Source organism: Salmo trutta, chromosome 3, assembly GCF_901001165.1.
Source record: "Salmo trutta chromosome 3, fSalTru1.1, whole genome shotgun sequence".
Taxonomy (NCBI): Eukaryota; Metazoa; Chordata; class Actinopteri; order Salmoniformes; family Salmonidae; genus Salmo; species Salmo trutta.
This window is the reverse complement of record NC_042959.1, coordinates 48,675,057-48,702,219: the sequence shown is the minus strand read 5'-3', so window position 1 is coordinate 48,702,219 and position 27,163 is coordinate 48,675,057. Positions and strand designations below refer to the sequence as shown.

Sequence of the window (27,163 nt, the reverse complement as noted above, 5' to 3'; positions counted from 1 at the left end):
ACCCAATTGAGGTGGTTTGGGATGAGTTGGACCGCAGAGTGTAGGAAAAGCAGGCTATGTGGGAACTCCTTCAAGCATTCCAGGTGAAGCTGGTTGAGAGAATGGCAAGAGTGTGCAAAGCTGTCATCCAGGCAAAGGGTGGCTACTTTGAAGAATGTAAAATATATTTTGATTTGTTTAGCACTTTTTTGTTTACTACATGATTCCATATGCGTCATTTAATAGTTTTGATGTCTTCACTATTATTCTACAATGTAGAAAAAAGTTACAATAAAGAAAAACCCTTGAATGAGTAGGTGTGTCCAAACCTTTGACTGGCACTGTATATATTTTTGGCTTGGCAAATAGGGGGATATTCATTTTATGTCACCATTTTTTTTTATGGCTACTTAATCAAGTTAGAACAAAGGTTGACATCGCCCAACCCTAACAAGTACTGCAGGGGTTAAAGTAAATCAATTTGAATGAGGATCTTCACTGTCATGGAGGTCGTCTAAAGGAGACCAAGGCGCAGCGTGTATAGTGCTCATATTTGACTTTTAATGAAGACACTTGCACAAAACAACAAAACGACCGACAACAGTTCCGTAAGGTACACTTTGACAAAACGGAAAACAACTACCCACACATGAAAAACAGGCTGCCTAAGTATGGCTTCCACTCAGAGATGACGATAGACAGCTGCCTCTGATTGGAAACCATACCTGGCCAAAACATAGAAAACAAAAACATAGAAATCTAGAAAACCCCACATAGAAACAGAAAACCAAAACACCCACCTGTCACGCCCTGACCACTCTACTATGGAAAATGACCTCTTACAAGGGTCAGGACGTGACACTTCACTCTGTATGTCTATTTAAAAATATTAAAGGTGTCTGCAGCCATGCCTAATTTATAATTCATTGAAATCAGAGATGTTATTGTAATGTTGATAAAGGGTTTGCTGTAATCCAGTCCTCTTTCTGACTTCAGGACTACGATGCCATTATCAAACTGGTAGAGACTCTGAACAACTTGCCCATGTGCTTGGTGGCTGCCCAGCAGAATATCAAATTTCACTACATATTTGCTTTAAACAGGTACCATTGTTCCTCCATTTGTGTATTGCTCACATATTCTGTTTGACGATAGTCTTTCACATTATATAATAGAAGGACATAACGTGTATACAACACTAAATGGGTTAAAGCCTTCCCCCATTTTAACACTTAATTAGTGGGCTTTCTGAAAGCACACTACTGTTTTTCTCCTATCTTTATTTTTTTAGACAGCTTGAAGCAAGCACACAGATTTTCTTCAAGAAATTTACCCGACACTTTAACTTGCAGCAGAACACAGGCTGTTGATTCTGAGGATTCCATCTGTCATAATTTTTCCTAATCTTTGACCTTCAGGAGGAATCGTCCAGGTGACCGTGCCAAGGCCCTGGAGGTGATTCTGCCCATTGTGGAGTCAGGTGGCAGGGTGGCGTCGGACGTGCACTGCCTCTGCGGCCGTATCTACAAAGACATGTTCATGAGCTCTGGCTTTAAAGACCATCGCAGTCGAGACCAGGCCTGCTACTGGTGAGACACACCATTACAGTGTCCATATTAGTACAGCCTTAGAGTCACAAGGAGTTTGTATCAAAGGCAGTTTGGACTTGTAATTTGTCCTAATATGTACACCGTAGACACAGCATCCCTTCACTCACTCCAGTCAAGTCCTCCTTACTAGGGCTCTACATCAGTCTATGTTATTTTATCACTTTGAGTTCCCTCCATCCTTTCAGTTACACTTTACTTGAGTCCTCTGTCATAAGAAATGCATAACACTGTTAGAATTAAGACATGGCAGATGGCATAAACAGTCATGACACACCTGATACTATATGATACGCTGTTATTAAACAAATCATTGCTTAGGTCAGCTCATTGACTAGGCAGCAATATGTATTAATTAATGAATGAATCAGTTTTAATCTCCCTTCATGGATTCTCCCCCAGGTACGGCAAAGCCTTCGAGACAGAGCCAACCCTTCACTCCGGCATCAACAACGTTGTCCTCTTGATTGCTGCCGGCCACGAATTTGACACCTCCATCGAGCTATGGAAAATAGGTACATTGTTCTCACCGACACTCCACTGCCCTGAATCGGTAGCCTGTCAAAGGGAACTTGTGTGTTCATGTTTTGTTTTGTTTAATTGCTTAAGTAAACTACAATTGCCTTATTTTTGATCCATGTCTGTGATCAACCGAGTGTGGGCTAATTGTTGGTGCAGTCGTAATCCCTGCCAATCACTATCATCATTGCTAACAGCCTGCATAAAGACACTAAATAATTACACCCGTACATTATGTATCAATGCATGTCACTGTTATTCTATTTGGGCTTCTGTGCCATGTCATGTGTCTCTTTTTCTTTTGTTACATTTCGATACCATACTGTTAGCCTGAAAATATAAATATAATATTCTCACTATCTAACGTGTGTCTGTCTGCGCCCATCTGTGTTTGTGTTTGTTGTGTGTGTGTGTGTGTATCCAGGCGTGACCCTGAGCAGCCTCCTGGGGAGGAAGGGCAGCTTGGAGAAGATGCAGGACTACTGGGACGTAGGCTTCTACCTGGGAGCCAGCATCCTGGCTAACGAACACAGGAAGGTCATCGAGGCTTCAGAGAAACTCTACCGGCTCAATGCACCCATGTGGTGAGAGGAGTCACAGTTCATCTTGTCAAATCCTATGGTCATTGTCACCGCAAACATTCGAGACAGGACAAACAGATCTGGGACCAGACAGGCATTCTTGATGTGAAATATATGAGCATATCATTCTAACAGATTCAAATCAAATCCAACTTTATTTGTCACATGCGCCGAATACAACAAGTGTAGACTTTACCGTGAAATGCTTACTTACAAGCCCTTAACCAACAGTGCAGTACAAGAAGAGTTAAGAAAATATTTCCGAAGTAGACTAAAATAAAGTAACACAATAAGAATAACGAGGCTATATACAGGGAGCACCGGTACCGAGTCAGTGTGTGGGGGTACAGGTTAGTTGAGGTAATTTGTACATGTAGGTGGAGGTGAAGTGACTATGCATAGATAATAAACTGCCAGTGGCAGCAGTGCACAAAAGGGAGGGGGGGGGGGGGTGTCGATGTAAATTGTCGGGTGGCGATTTTATTAATTGTTCCGTAGTCTTATGGCTTGGGGATAGAAGCTGTTGAGGAGCCTTTTGGTCCTAGACTTGGCACTCCCGTACCGCTTGCCGTGCGGTATCAGAGAAAACAGTCTATAACTTGGGTGACTATAGTCTCTGACAATTTTATGGGCTTTCCTCTGACACCGCCTATTATATAGGTCCTGGATGGCAGGAAGCTTGGCCACAGTGATGTACTCAATAACACTGACTTTATATGAACCTTGTTTTTGAGATTGAGATGATTAGAAACCAGAATGAGAGGGCACATTTCAAAATATCTTGTTAAAGGGCACGCACAGTCATTCGGATTACCATGTAAAATAGCCTTTATATTTTTTTCCCGATTTTAAAAATGCTCAGAATTTGAGAAAATTCACTTTTTCTCTTATGTCTATCAGTAAGGCTGAAAAGACAGGCTGAGTGGGCAGGGAGCTAATAGGCTGAGTGGGGGGAGCTCACCTTGACTGACATTTCTTTGAAATACTTATGTTTAACTTGGACGTAATGAGCAGTGTCGTGTCTCTGGCTATCATTAAAGGTGAAGACTGTTATTTTACCAAATCATTTCTCTGTAATTATTATTATGTGATCAAACTAATCATGTACATTTAATTAACTAGGAAGTCAGGGCACCACAGAAAATCTTCAGATTACAAAGTTATAATTTTCCAAATATAACTCTTCAGATTTTTTAATATCTGATCAATTAGTCTTCAATTACTGAATTATTCTTTACCTTACGTCAGTCTCATTTCAAACATCGTAGAATTATTGGTTATCTGCACGAACCCAGCCTACACCATGAATCATCCATAGACCAATTGGCTTAATTATTTATTTACTAACTAACTAAATAATCACAGAAATGCTTAACGAACAGTAGATATTGGTTACTAACGATGATAAGGAAGATCCCCCAGTGGGCTAAACCGATATGACGGCGGTTTGGTATACAAAGGAAATGGGGTGTGGACTGATAAAGGAGTGGGAAAGACAAAATGGATCACTACACACAGTGGATAATTATAGTCATTAAAATACTAATCCCTTAGCACATGAACAGCCTTTCATTCGGGAATAATTGCAATAAATATATTTACGCCCGGGTGTCGTTGTTGTCTTCTCTGTTGGAATCGTCAGTCCGTCTGCTGGAGAGTCAGTTCATCAGAGAGTCTCTGGTTACTTCCCCAGAAGTCATAATGTCTTTCATGGTGGTAGCTTCATCAGCAGCTCCTGATAGTGTCTGTTGTATTGGATACATCAGGCGTCCATTGTTCTAGAATAGATGTTTTGTCGGTATTCGCATCCTCGGTTTACATAATTTCTAGCTGCAGTCCAGTAATTCGTATCTAAGATTTGCTCTTATTCTGTAGGGATCGATAGTCTCAGAGTTCAACCATTTCCAGCCGTGTAGCCAATGCTCCACGTGGTATGGTTAGGAATTCAACAACCATTGCAACCTTAGCTTACACCGGGGTTTGCATGGTCTGATGTGAATTTCCTCAGGAGTGGGTTTTATTCGTAACAATAGAAAAGGCATGCTCATGGGGACGTGGCCACTGACTAATGAAACTTTACAGGGAATACAATTCTCTCAAATTAAAGGTTAACCTCACATCATTTCACAAATAGTTTCATCTTTACTTATTAATTTTATACAATAATTAGATGCAAACCTCATAACTGAGGCACTTGTCTTTCATGAGGTCACAAACATGAAACAAAACGGACCGGGTCGTATCTGGCTTCTCCACCGACCGTTTACACATTCTCCAAAATAGGAATTATTGTTCCATTCTCAAATTCTGGGACGTAGTAGAATTGGGCGGGAGAATCCGTTTGTCTTACTGTGAAACTCTCTCTCAATTGCATGGTCAGGGAGAGTCTCTGTGGTATTTATGACCTGGGGCAATAAAACCTGGGAGAAAGTGAGAGAAAGAGAGGGGGAAGCCATGATCTACAACCAGAAAGGGCCACTTCATGACAGCAGTGTTGCAGTGAGATCATGAAGATAGTTAGCTAGTTCATCTTGTAGCTAGTTCATCTTGGACAATTTCAGTTGAAACTGGACAGGCTGAGGTCTGGGTATGCCTCATAAAATATATATATGTTGACTGCCAGACCATGTTCATAAACCATGACTATCAATGATGTCAAAATCTCCCATTTGGCATGTCTCTTCTGTTGCAGTTTACAGCAGCACTGACAGATATATTACATGACAACTGCATCTGAATTTTGAATGACCCTTCCCCCCTTTTTGTTCCATGATGGCTGAAGAACTAGCTAGCCAGTAACTAGCAAACACCAGACACAGATGAAAGGGGAAACCTATACATTTTTTTTGCCATAGATGAATAGGAGAAACCTGTAATCTGATGTCACCCTGCAGTCAAGTTTTGGCACCAGTAGACTAGCTAGCTATGTAAACCACACCCCTCTGCAAACACACCTTCTGCGCTGATGGTTACGAGGCGGTACTTATTTAAATTAGGTAAGAGAATAAGACATTACCATTGGTATTTTCAAATTAGGGCTTTATGTGATGTCACACAAAGCCCTAAATAATCCCACCATCTGAATTCAAGTTTTTGACACAGGGAGGGGACCAGTAACTTTATGATCAGACTTAATCAATGTATCAGCAACAGTAATTTTTCATACTTTGGTCATCCAACTCTGATCTGGTTTCATCCAAATATCATCCATTTGATGAAAAACATGATTTTATGCGGGGCCTTTAATGTTAAAGATACTGTCCATTTAGGGGACCCCTTTCCCCTAAGAAAAATATTGGTATGGCCTCTTTAAGGTCCACTTTATTTTGATTTTCAAATACTTATTCGCATCTTTCTTTTGAGGTATGTGGGCTCGATCATGGAGACATTCATCTTGTATCGTCAATTCACCAAGCCCCCGGAGGTGAAACTGTCTAAACAGGAGACTGTGGACTTCTGGATGGAGCTGATGCTGCAAGCCTGCAAGCCCACTGTTTCCACTGACCGCTGCCCAGTAAGACCTCACCACAGCTCCCAGTACATTCAGCTTTATTTAGTTAGAGTGTCTTGACCGTTGCCAAGACACTCTGTCAGACTCCACCACTCCCAGTACTCCCAGTTGCTCAAACCCACATTGCTTTATGAGATCTCAATAGATTCTCTCTGTCTAGTATATAACAGTTCTGGGCATTCAAATGCAGAGCAGTAAAAAATATTTGCTTTAACATGTATTTTAATTGCACCGTCATGGTTAGATAATTGCTAATGAAGTTGGCACTTGGCGTCACCCTGCCAGGATAGTTTGTCACATTAACAATGTACAGTGCCTTTCTGCAGCAAAAGTATTTAGAAAAAGTAACCTTTTAATGCTAAAAACTGTTATCACCATTAACCATTGCCGTTCCTCAGGTTCTGATCCTGGAGCCGACCAAAGTGCTCCAACCCACCATAGTATGTGTGAGTGAGGAGGACGACAGCTGCACGGTTCAGCTCAACCACATCACACCCCTGAAGGTACAGACCATGTTTGGCATGACAATGACCATAAGAGTTGGCTATACAGTACAAGCAGATCTGGGACCAGGTAAACAGACCCCTACCGCCTTGTAGATATTTAACTACTGAGTTATACTGTACAGGTCTACAGTTTTCAACCTGTCAAGACATTGAAAATGGTAGTTCAGGAATAGTGTGAGACAGAATGGTGTGTTTAACTAGAATAGGCGTGGAGTGTTTTCTTAACGGCAGCACATCAGTGACGGGAAAGAAAGACACGCCTAAACGCCTAATGAGGAAGTGTGCCCGCGAGTGTGTGCAGGCACGTGCATACTGTTGCGTGAGCATTTTGACAGTCTGCCATGTCTTCCCTTCCATAGAAAGGCCAGAAAGCCCAGTGGACTTTCCCAGCCTCGCAAATCCGGGGAGTGAGGTACGGTAACAGACAGTACAGAGTGTGCTAACATTTGATGTGTGGGTGTGTGGTGTTCACAACTGCAGCAGATGCATATCATCAGGGCTAGTCTACCAGACCTAGGTTTAAATACTATTTGAAATATTTCAGCGTTTGCTTTAGCCTGCCTGGAGTTCCAGATGGGCGGAGTTTGCAGGTTTGCGACTACTCTATTGGTTCCATTGTGCTCAGTCAAGCCCAGCTAAAGTATTTGAAAGGATTTCAAATAGTATTTGAACCCAGGTTGCGGTCTACTGAGTCTGAACACTTTAACTGTCTAGCGGACTTGGCCACTGGCCATCAGGGTGTTTTTGTCTGTGCTGTTTTAAAAGACTGTGACTGGATATGTGTGTGTGAGTCCGTGTCTATTTGGCTGTGGAGGTCACTGTGTACTTTACCCTTGTTTTGCTTACCGAACTGCCTACAGGGCAGTAGATAGATTTATTTTATTTCAGTTTGTATTTGCAACACTATCACCCGGTGGCTTGAAACGTATCAGTATTTCAATCTATACGAGATACAAAGAAAAAGTTTTTCTCTGAATTGCAGAGCCACGTATTGAATGTGTTATTATTGGCTTTTCTTGTCTTGATTCATATTCCCTTAACTTTGTTTGCCTGCATTGCTATTTTGAGAATACTTGTTGTTATTTCGTTGTGATGCCGCTGTTCGCTTTGAAGTGTTGTGTAGCTCCTAATCCCCCACTTTAACTTTTTTGACCTGTTCAGTGTTTCCAAGTTTGACGAGCGTAGCTGCTTCCTGTATGTCCTGGAGAACTCGGATGACTTCCAACTCTGCTTTCCCAGCGAGCTGCACTGTAAAGGGTGAGTCCCACACACATACAAACACACTTGTACGCTCACGCACGCACGCACGCACGCACAAACACACGCCAAAAGACAGCCTTTATCCCAGCTGTCTAGCAGGAACTGGTGTAACAACCAACCATATCAACCAATGATTCATTCCCCACATAAAACTTACATACAGATTGGGCCTGTTCATTCAACCATTATCACATTATTTGATTGTGTTGACATGACAACTGTTAATGTTTATTTTACTCTGGCATATGGAAATAGAGCCTGCTTCTCTCTCCCCTTTCTGTGTGGATTGATAGGTGTATGTATTTTACATTGTGTGCTAATACAGTACATTATTATCTAGGTGTTGTGTATTGGGATACAGTAAATACCCAGTGTTATCCAAGACTTTCTGAGAAGGAAGGAAATAGGAAGTGGTTTTCATAGTAGTATTTGTGCAATCAGTGAAAGGCAAATAACTGGCAATCGAAAGGTCCCATTTAATATGTCATGACATATAAGATTGATAACAGTGCTGTGTACTGAATTTGTTTGTGTGTGTTTCAGCAGGTCTTATCTATGATTTGCCTGTGAGGTCCATGAATATATGACTGTCTTTCCATATGATTTAGTTTCTTGTGTGTGCTGTTTCTCCATCAGGTTCTGTGAGCTGGTCAACTCTCTCCTAAGCCAGGCAGAATCCCCAGTGGAGTACCCCAGCGAGCTCACTGGAGGATTACTGGAGGTCAGCTAGGCTCTTTCTCAATTCATCTTTCCTCGATTTCCTCTTTTCTTGCTTCCTTCTGAAAACGCATTGGAAACCAGGGTTTGAGGGGAGAGACATTGGACCTTCTCCTCCAATACGGTTGTAAAGGATTCAAGGAATTGCGGAGAGACAAATTGAGATAGGGCCATAGAAGCCTAGAATCCCCCCCCCCCCTTCTACCCTACCAGTACACAAACAAGCCCTGTCATGATGGGGTCAAAAGGTGAAAAGTTTCCCTTAACCGCTCCCCAATGGTTAACGTATTCCCGACCCCTCATTTTTGTGAGTGTTAAGTTCCTGGTATTCACAGAACATTGGATTCAGTCCAGCATGTCACTCCAGCAAACCTGGGTTCAAATATAATTTCAAATAGTATTTCAGTTCACTGCAGTTCAGAGCAGCAGAATGTTTCAAAATTAGCATATTTTTCCATTGCTTCGCACTCTCACTCAACCTTTTCTGTTGTGGTTGCCTGTGAAATTCTTTACAATATTTCTAACCTACACACTCTAAAACAGATTTTTTATGAAACACACCCACATTTAGTTTCACATCCGTCTTCCTGTTGAATTAAACCTTCTCCCTTACCTCCTGCAGTTTATCTATGAGACCAGCGAAAACGGCGACAAGGTGGTTCTGGGTAAAGGAACCTATGGCGTGGTGTATGCTGGGAGGGACCTGAGCAACCAAGTCCGCATCGCCATCAAGGAGATCCCAGAGAAAGACAGAACGTATGGAAAACACATTTCCCCCTTTTTTTGTTTGCATGGTCCCAGATCTGTTTTTGCTGTATTGTCAAACAATGACCATACTTGTTGACACGACATCACAAACAGATCTGGGACCAGGCTACATTTCCCCCTTTTTTTCTTTCTTTTTTTTTTCCTGGTCCCAGATCTGTTTTTGCTGTATTGTCAAACAATGACCATACTTGTTGACACGACGAAACAGATCTGGGACCAGGCTACTTTTCTTTGCACATTATACCATAAATCCCAATTATTTTTTGAGCCTAATATGTATAATATATTATATAATTGTGAGTGAAACGATTCACGATTAATGATGAGAATAATGAATGTGCATATGTTTTCCTCAACATTCCAAATGTGTAATGTTTGTCCAGTATCCCCATAGCTACACCGGAATCTACTCCCGGAAGAGATGGATGTCTATTTAGATTTCCCCATTCCTTGTTTACGAGCCTTCGACCTCGACTAAGAGCTTAGCCCCATAGTTCCAAGAAATGTTAATACTTAGTTCCTCTGCAGAACTAATGGCCACATAGGCCAAAGCAGCACATGACGGGTGCTTGTAAAGCTCTCATCATATTCATACAGTATGTATGGGTCACAGCTACACCATGTCAGCACAACTGCAAGATTAGAGTGTGAATTTTGTTGTTTTTCAATGACAGCACAGCTAGCACTAACATTGTTTATGTTTTGTAGCAATGTTGTTATAACGGCAGATGAACACTGTCCCATTTGCTAATGCTATGCTAATCTAGTGCCAATGCTAACTGTTGGCTCTCTTCCCGTCTGTGTGTGAATCTCAGTTACTCCCAGCCTCTGCATGAGGAGATAGCTCTGCACAAGAGGCTGAAGCACAGGAACATCGTTCAGTACCTGGGCTCTATGAGTCAGGACGGCTTCATCAAGATCTTTATGGAGGAGGTTCCTGGAGGTACAGAGCATAGAAATAGATTCTATTTAATTCTATATTAAATCTCATTCTGTTTCTATGGTCCCATAAACCAGGTCACATAGAACCCTTTTATTCAGTGTTCTAATTTCAATGCTTAATTACAAACCTTTTCCCAGCAATGCAGAGTTAAAAAATAATACAAAAAGAAATTACAATTAAATAGCATAAAAGGACATTTTAACACAATAAAATAACAATAATGAGGTTATATACGGTTTAAGTCAGAAGTTTACATACACCTTAGCCAAATACATTTAAAGTCAGTTTTTCACAATTCCTGACATTTAATCCTTGTAAAAATTCCCTGTCTTAGGTTAGTTAGATCACCACTTTATTTTAAGAATGTGAAATGTCAGAATAATAGTAGAGAGAATTATTTATTTTAGCTTTTATTTCTTTCATCACATTCCCAGTGGGTCAGAAGTTTACATACACTCAATTAGTATTTGGTAGCATTGCCTTTAAATTGTTTAACTTGGGTCAAATGTTTCGGGTAGCCTTCCACAAGCTTCCCACAATAAGTTGGGTGAATTTTGGCCCATTCCTCCTGACAGAGCTGGTGTAACTGAGTCAGGTTTGTAGGCCTCCTTGCTCGCACACGCTTTTTCAGTTCTGCCCACACATTTTCTATGGGATTGAGGTCAGGGCTTTGTGATGGCCACTCCAATACCTTGACTTTGTTGTCCTTAAGCCATTTTGCCACAACTTTGGAAGTATGCTTGGGGTCATTGTCCATTTGGAAGACCCATTTGCGACCGAGCTTTAACTTCCTGACTGATGTCTTGAGATGTTGCTTCAATGTATTCACATAATGTTCCTTCCTCATGATGCCATCTATTTTGTGAAGTGCACCAGTCCCTCCTGCAGCAAAGCACCCCCACAACATGATGCTGCCACCCCTGTGCTTCACGGTTGGGATGGTGTTCTTCGGCTTGCAAGCCTCCCCCTTTTTCCTCCAAACATAACGATGGTCATTATGGCCAAACAGTTCTATTTTTGTTTCATCAGACCAGAGAACATTTCTCCAAAAAGTACAATCTTTATCCCCATGTGCAGTTGCAACCCGTAGTCTGGCTTTTTTTATGGCGGTTTTGGAGCAGTGGCTTCTTCCTTGCTGAGCGGCCTTTCAGGTTATGTCGATATAGGACTCATTTTACTGTGGATATAGATACTTTTGTACCCGTTTCTTCCAGCATCTTCACAAGGTCCTTTGCTGTTGTTCTGGGACTGATTTGCACTTTTTGCACCAAAGTACGTTCATCTCTAGGAGACAGAACGCGTCTCCTTCCTGAGTGGTATGACGGTCCCATGGTGTTTATACTTGTGCTATCGTTTGTACAGATGAACGTGGTACCTTCAGGCGTTTGGAAATTGCTCCCAATGATGAACCAGACTTGTGGAGGTCTACAATTTTTTTTCTGAGGTCTTGGCTGATTTCTTTTGATTTTCCCATGATGTCAAGCAAAGAGGCACTGAGTTTGAAGGTAGGCCTTGAAATACATCCACAGGTACACCTCCAATTGACTCAAATGATGTCAATTAGCCTATCAGAAGCTTCTAAAGCCATGACATAATTTTCCTGGAATTTTCTAAGCTGTTTAAAGGAAAAATTTGTCTGTAAACAATTGTTTGAAAAATAACTTGTCATGCGCAAAGTACATGTCCTAACCGACTTGCCAAAACTATAGTTTGTTATCAAGACATTTGTGGAGTGGTTGAAAAATTAGTTTTAATGACTCCAACCTAAGTGCATACGCACAAGCATTTAACATGTAGGCTTGCTCAGCTATTGATAAATTGAAATAGCAAACGTTAGTGAGCATGCTAATCATGCATGGCAAACTATTTTTGTTTTCATACTTTTATAAAATGTGATTAACTAGTATCATAATCCATTTTGGTACACTTATGTTTTAGATTACCTTATAATAAATTACGTGTAAACACTAGTACTTTTCATTTACCCGGGCTAGTTTATTGTTCAATCCACGTGAGCCTGGTGCTGTAGTTAAAAATGTAAAGTATTTTGACTAAGTTTTATTTTCTTAGTCCTGTAAGAGATGAATGCTAAGCACAATATTAATGGTTATATGAAAGGTGTGTATGTATGTATGTATGTATGTATGTATGTATGTATGTATGTATGTATGTATGTATGTATGTATGTATGTATGTATGTATGTATGTATGTATGTGTGTATATATATATATATATATATATATATATATATATATATATATATATATATATATATATATATATATATATATATACTGCTCAAAAAAATAAAGGGAACACTTAAACAACACAATGTAACTCCAAGTCAATCACACTTCTGTGAAATCAAACTGTCCACTTAGGAAGCAACACTGATTGACAATAAATTTCACATGCTGTTGTGCAAATGGAATAGACAACAGGTGGAAATTATAGGCAATTAGCAAGACACACCCCCAATAAAGGAGTGGTTCTGCAGGTGGGGACCACAGACCACTTCTCAGTTCCTATGCTTCCTGGCTGATGTTTTGGTCACTTTTGAATGAGTCTACAACCCACAAAAGTGGCTCAGGTAGTGCAGCTCATCCAGGATGTCACATCAATGCGAGCTGTGGCAAGAAGGTTTGCTGTGTCTGTCAGCGTAGTGTCCAGAGCATGGAGGTGCTACCAGGAGACAGGCCAGTACATCAGGAGACGTGGAGGAGGCCGTAGGAGGGCAACAACCCAGCAGCAGGACCGCTACCTCCGCCTTTGTGCAAGGAGGAGCAGGAGAAGCACTGCCAGAGCCCTGCAAAATGACCTCCAGCAGGCCACAAATGTGCATCTGTCTGCTCAAACGGTCAGAAACAGACTCCATGAGGGTGGTATGAGGGCCCGACGTCCACAGGTGGGGGTTGTGCTTACAGCCCAACACCGTGCAGGACGTTTGGCATTTGCCAGAGAACACCACGATTGGCAAATTCGCCACCGGTGCCCTGTGCTCTTCACAGATGAAAGCAGGTTCACACTGAGCATGTGACAGAGTCTGGAGATGCCGTGGAGAACGTTCTGCTGTTTGCAACATCCTCCAGCATGACCGGTTTGGCGGTGGGTCAGTCATGGTGTGGGGTGGCATTTCTTTGGGGGACCGCACAGCCCTCCATGTGCTCGCCAGAGGTAGCCTGACTGCCATTAGGTACCGAGATGAGATCCTCAGACCCCGTGTGAGACCATATGCTGGTGCGGTTGGCCCTGGGTTCCTCCTAATGCAAGACAATGCTGGACCTCATGTGGCTGGAGTGTGTCAGCAGTTCCTGCAAGAGGAAGACATTGATGCTATGGACTGGCCCGCCCGTTCCCCAGACCTGAATCCAATTGAGCACATCTGGGACATCATGTCTCGCTCCATCCACCAACGCCACATTGCACCACAGACTGTCCAGGAGTTGGCGGATGCTTTAGTCCAGGTCTGGGAGGAGATCCCTCAGGAGACCATCCGCCACCTCATCAGGAGCATGCCCAGGCGTTGTAGGGAGGTCATACAGGCACGTGGACGCCACACACACTACTGAGCCTCATTTTGACTTGTTTTAAGGACATTACATCAAAGTTGGATCAGCCTGTAGTGTGGTTTTCCACTTTCATTTTGAGTGTGACTCCAAATCCAGACCTCCATGGGTTGATAAATTGGATTTCCATTGATTATTTTTGTGTGATTTTGTTGTCAGCACATTCTTACTATGTAAAGAAAAAAGTATTTAATAAGATTATTTCATTCATTCAGATCTAGGATGTGTTATTTTAGTGTTCCCTTTATTTTTTTGAGCAGTATATATATTTATTTATTTATTTATTGTGTGATCCTGTTTGTAAAACGGGTCAGGTTTTATGATTATGGATTCAGTTCCACCAAGGATGGCGAGCCGCCCGAATCCAGGACATAAATAAGATTTACATGCGAAGATTTCTTTTCCTTGGAGAACACTGAATTTGCACTGCCATACTATGGTGTGGTAGGATTTTTCTTGCAAGACGTCATTGCATCATACATTGCAGTGGGATTGTTTTCAGCACATGCTACACTTAAAAACATTAGTGTTTATTGATAAGCACAGTTACTCACATTTGATTCCATCTCATAGTGGGTTTTGTCAGTATTTGTGTATTGGTTTGTGTTTTCTGTGGATTCATGTTTATTGTATTGCTATTGAATTTTGAACATTGAAATCTGAGAGATTCTCAGATAAAGATAGAGTTGGGTGCACCCTTGTAAACTATAGGCCGGATATATGGCCGATATCTAAGTCTATAGTACCATTGATGTATTTCATTCATATTGAGCTCATTGTACAAATTTCACATATCAATATTTACTCAAGGTGATTCATTTTTTGTAAGTATTTTTATTTACAAAATACAAGCAGGCATTCTTATCCTAAATTATTCAGTTGTGCAGTTTTCATTTCTCCCAACTGCTCCAGTAGCGAACCTAACTGGTCCAATAGAGTTTAAGCTTAAACATATAGTAGCCCATAGTGTTAAGCAATTGTTACAATAGGGATGGTGGCAGGTTTCTTCTAGACGTAACGCTTGGTATTCAGGCCAAAGAGTTCAATCTTGGTTTCATCAGACCAGATAATCTTGTTTCTCATGGTCTGAGAGTGCTTTACGTGCCTTTTGGCAAACTCCAAGAGAGCTGTCATGTGCCTTTTACTGAGGAGTGGCTGCCGTCTGGCCACTCTACCATAAAGGCCTGATTGGTGGAGTGCTGCAGAGATGGTTGTCCTTCTGGAAGGTTCTCCCATCTCCACAGAGGAACTCTGGAACTCTGTCAGAGTGACCATTGGGTTCTTGGTCACCTCCCAGACCAAGGGCCTTCTACCCCGATTGCTCAGTTTGGCCGGGCGGCCAGCTCTGGGAAGAGTCTTGGTGGTTCCAGACTTCTTCCATTTAAGAATGATGGAGGGCACTGTATTCTTGGGGACTTTCAGTGCTGCAGATATTTTTTAATACCCTTCCCCAGATCTGTGCCTCGACACAATCCTGTCTCAGAGCTCGACGGACAATTCCTTTGACCTCATGGCTTGGTTTTTGATGCACTGTCAACTGTGGGACATTATTTAGACAGGTTTGTGCCTTTCCAAATCATGTCCAATCAATTGAATTTACCACAGGTGGACTCCAATCAAGTTGTAGAAACATCTCAAGGATGATCAATGGAAACAGGATGCACCTGAGCTCAATTTCGAGTCTCATAGCAAAGAGTCTGAATACTAATGACAATAAGGTATTTTTTAAATACATTTGCAAACATGTCTTACCCTGTTTTCGCTTTGTTATTATGGGGTATTGTTGTGTGTAGATTGATGTGGGGAAAAAATGTAATCCATTTTAGAATAAGGCTGTAACTTAACAAAATGTGGAAAAAGTCAAGGGGTCTGAATACTTTCCGAATGCACTGTAAAAAGGAAGGTACAAATCCCTACAATTTCAGCTACATACTGTTGTGAAGGCTTAGTGAAACCCACTGGAATATTACGAAATGATCGTATTTTAGTTTCCAGGAAGTCTGGAGGTCTTTTGTGTGTGTGTGTCTAGATGTGTGTGTGTAGCTCAGTGCAATAGCTACAGGCAGGATATCACACAGAATGTGTGGGTGTTTCCAGTATCCCAGCGATAGAGGAAAAATGGATTTCACAATGCAATCAAGTCTCTGATGTACCAGTGTTAAAGAAAGTGAAAATACTTTAAAAAGTAATGTTTTATTTCAACTTCCGACATTTTATCATTGTGAATATTCTGGGCCTTGTTTCCCAGAGCCTTCGTAGCGTTAAGATCATCGTTAGAACCTTCTTACGATGTATCTTTAGTAGCCGAGGTGTTTCCCATTTCCTTCGTTAGTAACGTGGCACATCTAGTGATCCAGACCACTCGTAGCACAGCCAAAGTGCATCATTAGGTGCTTTTATTTTGCCCTTTCGCATCATTTTATTCACCGAAGATCTTCGCTAAACACAGCATAAACATCTAGATTTTTTCTGTCTGACTGTGACCTTCAGAACTAAGTTGACTATAAATACAACACGTGAAGAATAAAATTATGCTTGGAATAAAAACCGAGACGACTGCATTAAAAGATGCATAGCCTACATGGGCTATTTCCATCATTTGAGTTCTATTTTTGGACTAGGCTATTGTCTGTTATTTTTGCTTAATAGTGTTTCATGATGTGTGACAACGTGGTCAATAATGTGCCCAATCTGTGATGTAATGCAAGCATAATAAGCTGCCTCAATAACCTATTTGCAGCCGTAGGTGGTAATATCTCTAGGAGCTGATCCTTGGTCAGTATTGTGGAATCGTTTTAATGTTAAGATTTGAATGGAGAAATCTGACCTGAAAGCAGCGCTGCTTTTCTTTTGATTCTGTCAGTGTCGACACGTGGTATAACAACTCACTAAGCAAACGTTCTCTTTACGTGGTTGTCTGGGAAACACTCTTAAGAAGTTGGCTCGTAAATAACGATGCGTCTCGTACGTCATCGTAATGCTTAAGTTACATCGCAACTGGGAAACGAGGCTCAGAGGTGTTGCGAATCCTAAATTGAATCCCTTGCATATCTAACTGTAACCCATTCCAATGTCATCTGTCCCATGTAGGAAGCTTGTCCTCTCTTCTGCGTTCCAAATGGGGACCCCTGAAAGACAACGAGGCCACCGTAATTTTCTACACCAAGCAGATCCTTGAAGGGCTTAAGTATCTCCATGACCACCAGATAGTCCACAGAGACATCAAGGTGAGGTGTCCGCAAGGATACCGTTTGTTGTTGCTGCTAATCAAAAAAGTACCAATGCCACAGCAGATTTTAATTCATACAGTCAGAGCTGGTTGTGTTGGAGTGAAACAGGAAGGGACTTCCTAGACTTAAGAAACGCTCCTTTATTATTTCCGTTTCAAAACGTTTTGCTACTTTGTGCCCTACTGAGCATGAACCTGGTGTATGTTGCTTACTCAACTACTAATGTGTTACTATGTTTTATGGGGAAAGTGTATCCAGTGGAATAGAGGTCGACCGAGTATGAGCCGATACAGATTAATCGGACGATTTTTATTTAGATTTCTTTTATATTTACAATAATGACAATTACAACAATACTGAATGAACAATGAACACTTTTTTTATTTTAACTTAATATAATACATAAATAAAATCTATTTAGTCTCAAATAAATAATGAAACATGTTCAATTTGGTTTAAATAATGCAAAAACACAGTGTTGGAGAAGAAAGTAAAAGTGCAATATGTGTTATGTAAAAAAAGCAAAGGTTTAAGTTCCTTGCTCAGAACATGAGAACATATGAAAGCTGGTGGTTCAATATTCCCAGTTCTTCAATATTCCCAGTTAAGAAGTTTTAGGTTGTAGTTATTATAGGAATTATAGCACGTCGGCTATTTCTCTCTCTACCATTTGTATTTCATATACCTTTAACTATTGGATGTTCTTATAGGCACTTTAGTATTGCCAGCCTAATCTCGGGAGTTGATAGGCATGAAGTCATAAACAGCGCTGTGCTTCAAGCATTGCTAAGAGCTGCTGGCAAACGCAGTAGTGTGCTGTTCGAATGAATGCTTACGAGCCTGCTTCTGCCTACCACTGCTCAGTCAGACTGCTCTATCAAATCATAGACTTAAGTATAATATAATAAACACAGAAATACAAGCCTTTGGTCATTAATATGGTCAAATATGGAAACTATCATTTCGAAAACAAAAGTTTATTCTTTCAGTGAAATACGGAACCGTTACGTATTTTATCTAACGGGTGGCATCCCTAAGTCTAAATATTGCTGTTACATTGCACAACCTTCAATGTTATGTCATAATTATGTAAAATTCTGGCAAATTAGTTTACAGTTCACAACGAGCCAGGCGGCCCAAACTGTTGCATATACCCTGACTCTGCTTGCACTGAACGCAAGAGAAGTGACACAATTTCTCTTCTTAATATTGCCTGCTAACATGAATTTCTTTTAACTAAATATGCAGGTTTAAAAAATATATACTTCGGTGTATTGATTTTAAGAAAGGCATTGCTGTTTATGGTTAGGTACATTTGTGCAAAGATTGCCGAAAAAAAGCACAATGTGCTTTTGTTAAATCATCACCTGTTTGGCAAACTTGAAGTAGGCTGTGATTCGATGATAAATTAACACGCACCACATTGATGATATGCAACGCAGGACAAGCTAGTTAACCTAGTAATATCATCAACCATGTGTAGTTAACTAGTGATTATGTGAAGATTGATTGTTTTTTCTAAGATAAGTTTTATGCAAGCTAGCAACTTACCTTGACTCCTTGCAGCAACAAGGTCCTTTTGACGCTGCACTCGCGTAACAGGTGGATTGCAATGTAATCGGCCATAATCGGCGTCCAAAAAGGCCGATTACTGATTGTAATGAAAACTTGAAATCGGCCCTAATTAATCGGCCATGCCGATTAATCGGGCGACTTCTACAGTGTAAAAAAATGAGTCATTTCCTCACAGGGTGACAACGTGTTGATTAACACCTACAGTGGTGTTCTCAAGATCTCTGACTTTGGCACCTCGAAACGACTGGCGGGAATCAACCCCTGCACAGAGACCTTTACAGGTGTGTGTGTGTGTGTGTGTGTGTGTTTGATGGTTTTGTATGAGTGTGGTTGGGTATGTGGCCATGCTTTTTGCATATGAACATTATATTTGACTTTGTTGGTATGAATATTATTTACATGTGTTGCCTACGTGTTTGTGTAGGCAGGTGTCTAAACGGCTCTGTGGTGTTTTAGGGACCCTGCAGTACATGGCTCCAGAGATCATCGACCAGGGCCCGCGGGGTTATGGGAAGCCTGCAGACATCTGGTCCTTGGGTTGTACCATCATAGAGATGGCCACGGGGAAACCACCCTTCCACGAGCTGGGCAGCCCACAGGCAGCCATGTTCAAGGTAATCTTTCTCTTAGAAACCAAAAGGTTTGATAATTAGTATGTTATTACATTGTAGCCTATACTTTGTTAGTACTTGTGAATACTAGGTAAATACTGGACTGTAAAGAATTGTACCAGCTGAAACCAGGGTTGTTTTCATAAAGCATCAAACTGAAGATATACTGAAACAGGGAAGGACTACCTGAACTTGTCCAATAAGAAACTGTCAGTTTCCATTGCAAAACGTTTTACGTTGCGTGCCCTACTGAACACAACCTTGAAGTGTACGTACTCTGTTTCCGTCTCCCTCTAGGTTGGTATGTTCAAGATCCACCCGGAGGTGCCGGAGTGTATGTCAGCTGAGGCCAAAGGCTGCATCATGAGCTGCTTCACACCGGACCCAGACAACAGGGCCACGGCCTCTGAGCTGCTCAAGGATTCCTTCCTCAAGTCCACCTCCAGGAGGAAGGCCAAGCCAGAGCCTGACACACTGCCTACGGATGCTGGTGAGTCATCTTCATCATCATAGTTATAGTTATCATCATAATCATAGATAACGTTATTTTAATCATCATTTTTATAGTCATCATCAGTGCCAGAGTACGGTCTTGTGGTAGCACTGCCTGCTACGGACCACATACCCCCCCGACGATGGGAAAGCAATCCCTTTCTTGGCCTCTGTCTGTCTGTGTTCTTTTAAAAATACATATAAATACAAAAGGGGATCCTAATTTCAATCACCACACTCATTATTTTCATAATTGTCTGAAATATTAATTATTATTGCCCTTGTCTGTGTATAGTCTTCCTAATTCAGAAACGCTATGCTCATCGCCATTCCGTCACCATTATTGGGGTAATTAATGACTCTGCCCTGCTTTGTGTCCTGTAGGTGACATCTACCAGCGGAGTATGTCTGTCCCAGTGTCTATACGTGTGACAGATACAGACAGGGACACTGACAGGATGGACCTGTCGTGCTCCTGGGACCTCCGGAGGGCCATCTCCCCCCTCAGAGGAAAGGACATTACAAAGAGCCCACCCAGCACCAGAGGCTTCCTGCCGTAGGTTAAAACATCCTATACCCTCTGGTTCCCTATTCGATTACGTCAGATTTGGGAAACAACTTCATTGTAGATCATTGCCTTACTGTAAATGCAATAGATAACCTCAAGATAGACTATGGCTTTTCCTAAATTGTCTGAAAAATCCAGCTGCTCCATGTTGAGCTTCCATCATGCTGTCTTATTTTCCAATCACTGCAGATAGAGGGGGGGAGTAGAGGAGAGGTCAGATTTTCACGAAATTGAGAGAGAGAGCCCATGCTATATATTGCCAAAGACCATATTTGTATGGCAGAATGTTTTATCTATGTGACATTGGTGTATATCTGTCTCCCCCTTGTGGTGGCCAGGGTGTCAGAGGAGCCCAGTACTGTGGACATGACGGCTAGTCCAGCCACGTCAGGGGAGAACCTGGGCCTGTTCCTACTGAGGAAGGACAGCGAGAGGAGGGCCACATTGCACAGGATCCTCACTGAGTACATCACCGACGTGGTGCACAACATCCAGAACACACTACCTCAGGTAGAGAGCGAGAGATCTCGGGCTGTATGTATCAAGCGTGTCAGAGTAGGAGTGCTGATCTAGCATCTGTTTTGCCTTTTAGATCATAATGAATAAGACCGGATGGACCTGATCTTAGATCAGTACTTCTACTCTTTGACAATTTTTGAATATGACCCCCAGAGAAGGGTCTATCCCTAATTGAGATACAGTCAACTCCTGATAAATGCAATGGCTTAGGATTGTTATGAGGGCATGCACCCAACCGATCAGAGCATGCATATATCCAGAGCAATTAAAGACAATGTATGGTGAAATAATATAATAATAATAATAATATGTCACTTAGCAGACTTAGTCATGTGTGCATACATTTTACGTATGGATGGTCCCAGGAAAGTGAACCCACTACCCTGGCGTAACAAGCACCATGCTCTACCAACTGAGCTACACAGGACCACAAGGCCCTTAAACGGAGTATCCCCTTATCAGGAGTCTGCTGTACATGTTAGGTGTGAAAGAATGATTGTTTATGTCTACATTTTACATTTGTAGGTTTCTTTGCCTATAAATATTTTATTGCGTTTCCTCTCTCCTTGCCTCTAAGCAAACAGACGTTGGGTCCGTGACCTCAGAGCACATCTCTGAGCTGATTGGCTGCCTGCGGGAGAACATCCGCTCTCCAGACAGAAGGCACCTGACCAACAGCCTGGTGAAGTTGCGCTCCACACTGCTTGCTACTGCAGTACCCCTCAAAAACCTGCGAGCTGTGCTCTTCAGCTTCCAGGATGCGGTAGGTCACTGGAGGTCACGGTTGTGTTCATTAGGGTATGCAACGGAAAGCATTATAAACATCTTATTGGACTAGTCCGGGTAGTCCCTCCCTGTTCTTTTTCATTTGGTACATAATGAACATTACCCAGGAGTTGCAAAGCCAGTCCTTGAGGGCAGTAGCCCTGCCAGTTTCCATTTCTCCCTGGCATGTGAAAGATTGCGTACTGTCATTGGCCATATATTTCACACACATGGTTCCTCAAGTATTAGATAGTTAGTAATCTCAAGGCAAGGGTGGACATGGGATTAAACAGGGGGAGTCGTATATGTGTCAATAGGCAGGAGTTTTACCACTCGACCACAGGCTCTGCGTCACACCCAATAGTAATGTGCTAACCCATTCTACTCACTCCCTCGTGTGTGTGTGTGTGTGTGTGTGTGTGTGTGTGTGTGTGTGTGTGTGTGTGTGTGTGTGTGTGCAGGTGAAAAAGGTGTTGAGGCAGCAGCAGGTGAAACCTCACTGGATGTTTGCTCTGGATAACCTGCTGAGGCAGGCCGTACAGGACGCCATTACTGTGCTGTTACCAGGTAAGAACCAGTAGAGTCAGGCCTAATTCCATCAACTTCTATCAGTTGTATTGGACATGGAAATTCCTCATAGAAGTACAGTTCAATTTCATGATATGACTCTGGGATTTGGAATTGAGTCCAACTCCACCATTCAAAGACCTCACCACCTCCCAACCCCCCCCCCCCCCACACACACACACACACACGCACACACACTTGCTCACAAACACCTCGATGACTTTCAGAGCTCAAGCTCCAGCTGCAGTCTTCCTTTGAGACGGAGGAGAGTAGCCCAGAAAGAGAGCAGCAGCCCAGTGAGCTAGCAGAGCTTTTGCCTGCAGTCTTCTCAGATGACCAGGTGGCGGCGCCAGGCAACACGGAGACCATAGGGGTTTCAGAAAGCCCCTGCTTACCCAATGGCCTCCAGTACAACACTAACTGTCCCCTCAGTCAGGAACTGAGAGATCAACGACTGGAGACGCGCAGGTTCAGTACCATTTACTTAGCTGTTTATATTACAGTTGCTTTTTGGCATGACAAAAATGCATTTGTATTGTCATTTTATTCTTTATTCCACCTTAACGTGGGGTTTCCTTTTTTTTCACCTTTAGTATAATGGGCTTTAAAATGTAAAGAAAATATGGTCATTCCTACAGATTCAGTGAACAATGCCAGCACACCACCAAGCATTACATTGCAACCAGTTACAAAATGGACAGTGAAGTGATGTGTAAATAGTGAAATGTACTGTTACTTCAGGCCTGGTCCATAATGACTTAAGTGTGTTTTAGACTGCTGACCCAGCTGAGTGAGAAAGAGAGGGAATACCAGGCGCTACTGAGGAACTCTGTCCAGAGTAGACAGGATCAGATGTCTACCAGGAACACATCAGAACCCACAGGTAATGTTTTCAGCTCCTACTCCATCCCAAAGCAGTCTGACTATTGCTAATGTCAGCACATTTAAGGCTAGTGTGTTGGTAAAGATTGTAGGTTTGGGTGAGGTACCTTGGTGAGCCAAATTCTGTGTCACTCAGCCACACCTTAGTATGTAGCAAGGCCGAACACTCCTTGCCCAACAAGTAATGAACATCAGCCGTTAAATCCTGTGTGTTTTTGTATACATGTAGATACAGGAGGTTGAAGCCCCACAAGTTAAAGCCTGCCTACTGTAATATTCCTAAAATGGAGAGATGTAATGCCATTGAGAAAATTGGTAGGCATTGTGATTCACACCCTGTGTTTTTAGATCTCTCTCCACACCTCACCCTCAGGCAGTGGATTTCTGCTCTACTGGTTTGAGTTTAAGGCGTATAGCTCATTGCTGCTGAGATTCGAGACTTCGAACCAGATGTGTCAGTCATAATAATGATTAGAAACTGGCATAGGAAAATGTTGGACTGATTTTGTTTTAGACCCTAATTACCTCCTTTACCCATGTTAACGGATAATGTCGCAAATAGCCCCGACTGGGACTCAAAACCTCAGTCCCTGTGACTGTCAGTCTAACACCTTAACCATTACTGAAAATCTGCATTTGAAATTCTCATCATGTTCAGCTTAGTAGCATGATGGTGCAAACTGGTGACCAGATCATGCCGACTTGTCTTCTCATCCTCCTGTAGATACAGAGTTGTCCCTGCAGATAAGTTCGAATCCAGAAGTCAAGTCCTTGGTTTGCTGGCTGAAGGCTATCCCAGTAGATCAGGACACCATAGACAAGGTAAGGGACTTCAAAAATATCTTGCGATTTAATGATGTGGGATTGGTTACCAAAATATGGTGTGACTATTGATTGATGGGTAACTACATGCATGGAATAAACCATCTAACTGGTGAAAAGAGTGAGCCTTATTCACATTATAATAATGTGACAAGTCCCAAAAGTCTACACCACGGAAAATCTGAAAAAAGAGAAAGTAATCCATTATGACAAAATTGTCTTTATGATGTAGCTCAGTTTCAGTCAGTGTTTGCGTGAGGCTAGAGGCTTGTTCTCACTGATGTTGTGTAAGTAGAATTCATGCTGTGCTTTTGTTTCTAGTTACTCTCTCACGAGTTCACCTTGGACTGTCTCCTCACCATGGCCTGCAGGGATGACTTGATGTACTGTGCCATAAGGTGACCTGCCTCCTCCAATCATGTTCACACATCCTTAAAGCAGAAACAGGAAACAACTGATCTGCGCTAATGAGGAAAACCCACTGTTTTCTGTTTGGATGGTTGTTATGTTGTTATTCAAAGGACTGTGAAAGTACTGTGAATCGCTGAGATGTGTCAATGTGGATACATGTGGATGTGACTAAGGATCTGTGCAGTGTGAGGGTGTATGGATGTGACACACACACACATGGACACACACCCACACACAAAGGGTCTGTACTGTAATGTTTTTTTTTTTTTTTTACTGTAACTGTTTCTCCACAGAGGAGGGATGCTGTGTCGTATCTGGGCGGCCATCACAACATGGAGGAAGTCACAGCTCAAATCTCAGCTCAGCACACACTCTGAAGAGAGCGAGGACACATTCTCGGATGGGTAGTCACATGTTCCATGAATAGGCTGGTCCTATAAGCACAACATGGTACAGATTTACTGAGTCTGTGAATTTATCTCATAGTTAAGATGCAGGAGTGTGTGTGTGTGTGTGTGTGTGTGTGTGTGTGTGTGTGTGTGTGTGTGTGTGTGTGCGCGCATGTGCGTTTTTCTGAGAACAAGATAATCATGTCAATAAAAATGGACCTACCTTAGTATTTCCCCAAGTTGTTATATTGAAACTGAAATGGTTACAGAAAGATGGATGAACAGTAAAGGATATGTTTTTCTGTCATTTCTTATTGTGAATACCTATACTTATAAAAACGGGTTTGAGAAATCTGCAATCTGATTGGCTGAAATGGCGTTCTAAACCATTGACAATTCTCTGATATTTGAAATACATATGCAGGGGAAAGGGGAATATTTAGGGCCAACAGCTGTCACATTTATACCTAACAGACACTCCATACCTCCATGGATACTTTATATTCCTTTGATAGTTTGGTGTGTAGTATAAAACAAAATAACTACTTTCTATTGTACCTCTTTAATGTACACCATTTCTGAGATCTTAGAAGGGCCTAAAGCTTGAAGAAAAGGTATGTTATTGATGGTAAATATACACTTTTGCGAGAATGTGCACTGGTGACTGGTCATTAAAATAAGCGGGAATAGTGGTGTACATACTGGTGGTGTCTGTAAGATGTGTATGTGGGTCTTTTGATAAAGAAAGGGGCCAATGTTCATGTTAAAAATGTCATGTTTAAATATGATTTTCTTTCAGTTTCACATGGGTAGTTACAGGAATAAAAGTCTAGGTAGGCATAATGACACAAACGCCACCTAGCAACAACAAAACATCTACATGTCATTCAAAAATGTCACATGAAACATGGACACTGCATGTTTCTTTGTCATGCCTAGTAGCCAGGTCTGTTTGTGCTTTAGTCAACTTCTCTATCATTTATAGCCATGCTAAACATTTCTGAAGAATGGAAAAGATAAATGGCTTCTATATGTTTTTATGGTTTATAAAATACAATGGGTCCTGTCAAGAAAATTGAGGATCAATAATTAAATCTATATAATCAGTAAACTTATCAAGCATTTTGTGTGGCTGAGGCTAGTTTTCAGACATCAAATGCTTGTGTCACGTCGGAAGGAGCGGACCAAAGTGCAGCGTGTGTATCGTTCCACATATTTTATTGAACTGTGAAACTTGCAAGTTACACAAATAAAGAACAGAAACAACAAACTGTGACGAAGAGGTGCAACATACACTAACTCAAAAACAATCTCCCACAAACCAAGGTGGGAAAAACAACTACTTAAGTATGATCTTCAATTAGAGACAACGATGACCAGCTGCCTCTAATTGGAGATCATCCCCCCCCCCAAAAAAACATAGAAATACAAAAACTAGAACATAACAACATAGAAAATCTAAACTAGAAAAAACACCTGTCACGCCCTGACCTACTCTACCATAGAAAATAACAGCTTTCTATGGTCAGGACGTGACAGCTTGCTTCCTTTGTCCTTGTTTCCTTCACTCCTTGCCTCTCTTTGAAAGTGCATTGGGGCCCGAGGGGAGGATCCTTCACTCCTCTACCACAATGTGCTTTGAAAGGGAGGTGAGGAAACAAGGGGAGAATTTCAATTGCATCCTCACGTCCTCTCGCCGCCTCCTCAAAATCCATTGGATTAAAAAGGTGAGAGGGGATGCGACAAATCAAATCAAGGAAATGCAATTGAGATTCTTCCAAGGACAGAGGAACCAAGTATTTGACAGATTTAGACAGTGACAGTGAGTGACTAAGCTACCATAATACCCATGGGTGGTGACATGGTGAGAGATCCACCTTGGTTGAATTTTTCCCATATTCTCAGATTTACATTTGTACATTATAGTCATAAAGTAGACACATTTATCCAGAGACAACATTTATTTATTTTTTTTATATTTCATTTTTGCATTTTCCAATTAATAACATTCAAAACAAAAGTGAAAATATGTTAGACAACAAAGGACAAAGTGACGGTAACAGACAAGCGTAATAAAAAATAAAAATTATATATACGGGCATACATAATACATAAAAAACATACATGATACATAAATCATAATAAAATAAATAAAAATAATAATGAGACATTGACTCATATGGTCACCTGCTGTAAGCTACATATTATACATTACGTGTGAAACATATAAGAATTATATAGAGATTCAATCAATGTGATGTGAGGGGAGATTCTCCATATAGTCAATAAAAGGTTGCCAAATTCTGTAAAATGTCTTTAACTTATTCCTCAAGCAGTAAGTGATTTTCTCCAGTGGGATACAACTATTAACTTC

General features: G+C 41.5%; 1 protein-coding gene across 1 annotated transcript in view; it reads left to right on the top strand.

Moving 5' to 3' along the window:
* Positions 1-26,059, top strand: part of LOC115176896 (mitogen-activated protein kinase kinase kinase 5) — a 35,147-nt gene extending 9,088 nt beyond the window's left edge. Inside the window, exons 5-28 of the mRNA XM_029737262.1 lie at positions 976-1,082; positions 1,398-1,568; positions 1,989-2,101; positions 2,530-2,689; positions 6,050-6,200; positions 6,596-6,700; positions 7,063-7,115; positions 7,865-7,960; positions 8,600-8,684; positions 9,303-9,436; positions 10,264-10,391; positions 17,049-17,185; positions 18,939-19,044; positions 19,220-19,377; positions 19,672-19,864; positions 20,251-20,422; positions 20,773-20,944; positions 21,531-21,716; positions 22,180-22,285; positions 22,513-22,753; positions 23,059-23,168; positions 23,892-23,989; positions 24,311-24,387; positions 24,694-26,059. Coding sequence (XP_029593122.1) covers positions 976-1,082; positions 1,398-1,568; positions 1,989-2,101; positions 2,530-2,689; positions 6,050-6,200; positions 6,596-6,700; positions 7,063-7,115; positions 7,865-7,960; positions 8,600-8,684; positions 9,303-9,436; positions 10,264-10,391; positions 17,049-17,185; positions 18,939-19,044; positions 19,220-19,377; positions 19,672-19,864; positions 20,251-20,422; positions 20,773-20,944; positions 21,531-21,716; positions 22,180-22,285; positions 22,513-22,753; positions 23,059-23,168; positions 23,892-23,989; positions 24,311-24,387; positions 24,694-24,808 — 3,174 coding nt within the window. The 3' untranslated portion in view covers positions 24,809-26,059. The remainder of the gene's footprint in view (positions 1-975; positions 1,083-1,397; positions 1,569-1,988; positions 2,102-2,529; positions 2,690-6,049; positions 6,201-6,595; positions 6,701-7,062; positions 7,116-7,864; positions 7,961-8,599; positions 8,685-9,302; positions 9,437-10,263; positions 10,392-17,048; positions 17,186-18,938; positions 19,045-19,219; positions 19,378-19,671; positions 19,865-20,250; positions 20,423-20,772; positions 20,945-21,530; positions 21,717-22,179; positions 22,286-22,512; positions 22,754-23,058; positions 23,169-23,891; positions 23,990-24,310; positions 24,388-24,693) is intronic.
* Positions 26,060-27,163: the final 1,104 nt, after the last annotated feature.